Source organism: Cyprinodon variegatus, unplaced genomic scaffold, assembly GCF_000732505.1.
Source record: "Cyprinodon variegatus isolate N-32 unplaced genomic scaffold, C_variegatus-1.0 Scaffold1301, whole genome shotgun sequence".
Classification (NCBI taxonomy): Eukaryota; Metazoa; Chordata; class Actinopteri; order Cyprinodontiformes; family Cyprinodontidae; genus Cyprinodon; species Cyprinodon variegatus.
In genome coordinates this window covers 67,996-73,208 of record NW_015151754.1, presented here as the reverse complement: position 1 = coordinate 73,208, position 5,213 = coordinate 67,996, and the positions used below count along the sequence as shown (strand labels likewise).

Sequence of the window (5,213 nt, the reverse complement as noted above, 5' to 3'; positions counted from 1 at the left end):
ATTTGTTTAAATATTCTTAGTTTGGGTAATTTTGTTATTTAGCTAAATTTAAAAAGAATTTAGTGTCTGGCCAGTATTTATCTGTTTAATTAAGTTTATTTGTTTATTAGTTTGTTAGTCAGTTACCCCCCTTGTGTGTCAACGGTGGTCTGATCAGCGACTATTTAAGTTTCCCTCATGTCCTGTTTGTTAGGTCAGTTTGTGCTTGAGTTCTTTATGCTAAAGCCTGAATTGAATTCTGTTTTGTTGACCTCTTTTTGGACCCAGTTTATCATTTTTTGAAAATATTTGGAATAAATTAAGACATTTTTTGAAAAATGTCAGTGGTTTTCTGGCTGGTTTGTGCAAATCCCTCACAAAACTCCTGTGTAAACTGCATTCATACAGCTTAAGTGTCCCGCATGCGCAGTAGAGGACGCAATGATGTCAGAAGCCAGCATGCTCTGTTTACGGAAGTAAACATGGATGTAAACATGGATGGTAGCGCTTCCCAAACCTTAAAACCTCAATCTTTTCAAGATGGTTAAACAAAATACTGCTCTCCGCATCATCGTCCGCCATGGGGTTTATTTTTCTTGCCGCTTCTGTTTAGCAAGAAACAGAATAGTGACCTATTACAGTTACTAATGGCGTTCAGGTCGGATGAATGCGACCTGATTGTTCAGACACAGGTCGCATTTGAAAATATCAGATTCGTATCGGATTCAGGACCCCATAAGCGGCCTGGGTCGGATTGCAAAAGATCGGATCTGTGTTGTTCAGACTGCCATGAAAAGATCAGATCCAGGTCACCTATGGGCAAAAAAATCGGATTTGGGTCACTTCAGGCTGCAGTGTGAACCTACGTAGCCGTAGACAGTGACAGGAATTTTGATTGAAGTGATTGCCTCAAAAGGTTGTGCAACCAAATATTAAGTTAAGGGCACCAACATGTTTTCAAGGCCTTTTTCATTAGTTTGTTTTTAATTATTCTATTGAAGAGTAGTTGAAAAACGCTTTGCCTGACTCATAATTATTTCCAGTAATCCTTCTGTTGTCTGAGCAGTTATGCCCCCTAATCCAGTGAGAATCTCCATAAGAATCGCCCTCTGAAGGAAGCGGCTGACTTCGCTGCGTTGTGCCTGCACTTTCTCCATCATGGAGGCTTGCTGGCTCAAGGTTAACAGCGAATGTCTAAGTGGTGACGAACTTTTTTTTCTCTATTAGTTAGCTAATTGCTCGGTCTTCAGAAGTAATAAATAAAAAAAGGAGAGAGAAGTGTTGTAATATGGCGACTGGCAAAGGTTTGTGGCCGCTTCACTTTGAAGAGTGTTTATTTATTATATTTAGTTACAAATTTAAGCCACGTAACTAGATTATTTCATAATATATTTGCCTATAAGTGACTTTTAAACGCTCAAACGAATTCACAAAATACCATAATTATTATCGCAATGGTGCTTTTTGTGTAGCGCAATGTTTCATAATGTAAAAACTATCTATAAAGTTAGGAAAACAATGTAAACACTCAGGATCAAATGGGCCGAAACGTCGCAGTTTGAAACCAAATAAAGATTTTATACTGAAGTAATTCAAAGAGGATTTTTTTAAGAAGAAAAATATAAATTTGTGGTTCTTTATATGAAGTTTGGTCTGAACGCACTGCGTGACAGACAGCAATTTCGTCCAGTCTCGGAGAAAACCGCGAGATTTTAGTTCGCGATTAATTTGGAGCATTGTTTATGACTTAAAGTGCAAGGTCTGGCGTGGTTATGTTAATTTCAGAAGGGTTTACCCGAACGGGTGAGTAAATGAAAGGAAGCCTTACCTGGATGGAAGTACTGTTAGCCCGATCGTGTGCTCTCTTTCCTGAACCGGTCTATTCTCCGTTTGTAGCCGCTGCCTCTAATGATGAAAGAAAAACGAAACCTGAAGCAGCAAGAGGGGAACTGAACCCTGCCGAAAATATCCTAAACTAGGGAGGGACAGACAAGTTTCTAGAGCAGGACCGAACATGATCGACACGTGATCGTGACTCATAGATCGGTTTTAGTGAATGTGGGGGTTCCCGATGGGTTCATAACATTGTAATGCTCACCTTGCAGTCTCCTCTGGAGGCGCGGGTTCGAATCCCACTCCTGACATCACACTTTTAGTGTCTTTAAGTTAAAAAAAAAAAAGAAATATGCTTTAAAAAAAAATTGTTTCTGATATATTAAGGCTTGTATTACCAGTTTGTGAAACCAACTGGATCAAAACAGATTTAAATAATCACTAGCTGCTGCATTAAACTGAATCATCAAAACATGTATTTTGAATAACTTTTTCTTTTTTACATTTTTTCAAATAGTTTTTTTTAATGATTTTTTTTATTTTTTATTTCCTGTTATTTTTGTGAAATGCAATCTTTTCAGTGTTTTACAGATCATTTTCTCTTCACTTTTAGATTTATGGAGCTCTGCAGACCAACCTAAAGGCTGATTTAAAGAGCTTTAACACAATTTGAGGAGATATTTATCTTTTTCTCAGCTAATATTTGAGTTTCCAGAACAGAAAGTCGCCTCAGTTTGTTTATTTTATCAAGATTAGAAAACCTCCTTCAGACTTACTGAAGTTTAACCACAATGTGGCGCTAAAACTCCTGGTTTAACACCGATGGTTCTGAATCTTTTGCTCCATTTTCCAGAAAGTTTGCGAGGTTGACCGACCATCATAATGCGGGTCTCTAGAGTCTCGGCCCGGCTCTTCCTCAGCGATCTGGACTCAGCACTGAACGAGGCGGTTCTGACCAGCAGGAATGTCACCCTCATCATCAACGCTACCAGACTGCAGGACGTCTCGTATCCGGCGCTGGACGGCGTGCAGGTCCTCCATGTTCCCGTCCAGGACCAACCCCATGCCCCACTGAGTCTATACTTCGACCCGGTGGCTGAGCGGATCCATCAGAACCAGAGAGGGTCCACTCTGGTCCACTGCTCGGCGGGCAGGAGCCGCTCTCCAGCTCTGATCATGGCTTACCTGATGAGGTACTATTTTGGCTCAGGCCTGGTCCTATCCCGGACCAGGCTAACAAGAACTTCAGAACCACTGGGTTTCATAATCTGCTCTATGTTTACAGGTTTGAAGGTCTTAGCCTCTGTCAGGCCCATGAACTGGTTCTGGAGTGCCGACCCTTCATTCGACCCAACGCTGGGTTCTGGAGGCAGCTGATGGAGTACGAGAGGAAGCTGTCGGGTCGGAACACGGTGAGGATGGCGAGGACTGCAGCTGGAGTTCTGCCTGAAGCCTTACTGGATCAGGGTGGTACCAAGTACTGTGTGAACGTGTAACAGTTTGGTTCTGACCCAGACAATGAAGGCCAGAACTTTTAAAAGATGAAGACAACAATACACAGACATGGTTAAAAAAACAAACAGACAAAGACTTTATTGAAGGAGTCGACGGGACAGATCGGATCAGAACTCCAAGCTCCAGGTGGTCCACATGTACCCCGGATCAGAACAGCAGCTCAGTACTGGAAGCTTCTCTTGGTCTGGATGTCGTCCAGGATCTGCTGCAGCTCCTCATCCTCAAAGCGTCCCTCCAAACTGGAACCAGAACAGAACCTTAATTACACACAGAAACTGGATAAACAGAACCGGGTCGATGGAGGTTTGAACCCGTCTGAACTGCTGTTAGGTTTATTCTTTATTGATCATGTGTGTTGTTAATCTGTTAGCCAGATTAGATGGAGTAGAAGGCCTTCTTTCACATGGTGGATTATGCTGTGTGAACAGAGGCCATCTAATGAGGACAGTCTTCTTGTCTTTGGAAGACACACAGGATGAGGACACATCCTGGAGCCGGACTGATAGAGGAGAGCTTTCTGTAATCCTGAGGCAAGAGGCACAAAGGTCAGGGAATGGATAGGCGTCAGTTTCTGACACCAACAGCTAAGCATCCACCTGATGCAACACATAGATTCATGAGGAATAAGAAGCAGGAGATAAAACTTGTTCGGGGCTCAATTGCTGACGTTTTGAGCCGACCGCTGTGCCGACTCCAAGCAATTTCTCTGTCCTGTAACGACCAGAACTGGAATAAACTCTGTAACTTTTTCACTCCTGTTTTTATAGTCCTTTTTATTTAGTTTTACCCAGTTTGAGTTAAGAATAATTATACTAGGAACTTGCTCCCAGGAAAAGAAGCGGAAGGGAAGTTCCGAGGCTTAACCGCCTTCATGGGGACCAAACTTCCTTTTTTAACACTGTGAAAGGTCCAATTCTGGCAGGTTAAAGAACTTTCTGATTCCCAACAGAACCGAGTTCAAGAAATGACTCACTTTAGGAACCGGATCACGCTAGTGAACTGTTCAGCTAAAAATCAGGCATTTAACCAGAACCTGCTTAACTCTGGTCCAAGTACCAACAGCTGCTGATAGAACCATGTACACTAACCCTAAAAAGCATGTCTATATTTCATGTTATGAAATATAGATACTTTGTTTCGGTGTGTTCTGAGGCGGTTCTGATGGAACCCAAACCAAAGAAGGGGTTGTAGTGAAAATGGTAGTCTTGGTGTAAGTACTGGTCCTGGCCACCAGAGGGCGTCACGCTCAATGGGCCACCACAGAGCTAAAAGCCAAATTTAACTATAATTTTTTAATTAAATGTAATATTGCCGATATCCGTATTTTTGTTTTATGTTAATTTATTCTGGTTGTATTTTCATTCATCTTGGTTATCATCTTCATTCGGTTAACCTGTTCTTTGTATTTAATCAATACTTTGTCATAATTTGTGTGATCACTGTGGGTTAGTAGGGGAATAGAGCTGGCCGATAAACTGGTTTGTTTCACATTACCGTCATTCACTATGATAACAGGTGCAAATTGCCCTGGTGGGTAAATAATTCTGATGTTTTTCTAGTGTGCGCCGGAGGCCGGTATTTCATTCACCTTTAAGACACGGCAGCGTGTGTCTAGTCATGTGACTTCGCCCATCCAGTCAGAAGTGTAAACAAATAGAAAGGCAGATAAGCCAGTGATCTAATAAATGGAGATCAGTGGGATGAGCCCAGTGAAAAAACGTCTAACGCAGCTGTGGGCGAAATTTTAATCAGTTAACCCTTTGAAGCTAAAGGGCAGATTATACTTCTGAAACCGCACACATCAGATGTCGCTTGCGTCTAGTCGCGAGACACTTTTGCTGGTATGCTTCTGCTCCGTCGGGATGGAATTTCTAGAGACGCACAGC

At 42.0% G+C, this 5,213-nt stretch overlaps 3 protein-coding genes across 4 annotated transcripts in view; 1 reads left to right on the top strand and 2 right to left on the bottom strand.

Moving 5' to 3' along the window:
* The window catches only part of LOC107102711, a 9,913-nt gene extending 7,777 nt beyond the window's left edge, over nt 1-2,136 (bottom strand). The window contains exon 1 of the mRNA XM_015402117.1: nt 1,808-2,136. The gene's annotated coding sequence lies outside the window, so the exon portion shown is untranslated. The remainder of the gene's footprint in view (nt 1-1,807) is intronic.
* On the top strand, nt 1,672-3,388 carry LOC107102712 (dual specificity protein phosphatase 14-like). Of its 2 annotated transcripts, none has more exons than XM_015402119.1 (3): nt 1,672-1,782; nt 2,670-3,005; nt 3,098-3,388. In XM_015402119.1, exons 2-3 carry the CDS (start codon nt 2,695-2,697, stop codon nt 3,306-3,308), a joined length of 522 nt encoding a protein of 173 aa, XP_015257605.1. In that variant the 5' UTR covers nt 1,672-1,782; nt 2,670-2,694; the 3' UTR covers nt 3,309-3,388. The 2 variants fall into 2 exon arrangements, with proteins under 2 accessions (XP_015257605.1, XP_015257604.1); XM_015402118.1 differs by having other exon boundaries at nt 1,677-1,782; nt 2,666-3,005.
* A 9-nt stretch (nt 3,389-3,397) lies between these two features.
* Nucleotides 3,398-5,213, bottom strand: part of polr2d (polymerase (RNA) II (DNA directed) polypeptide D) — a 6,522-nt gene continuing 4,706 nt past the window's right edge. The window contains exon 4 of the mRNA XM_015402120.1: nt 3,398-3,566. Coding sequence (XP_015257606.1) covers nt 3,488-3,566 — 79 coding nt within the window. The 3' untranslated portion in view covers nt 3,398-3,487. The remainder of the gene's footprint in view (nt 3,567-5,213) is intronic.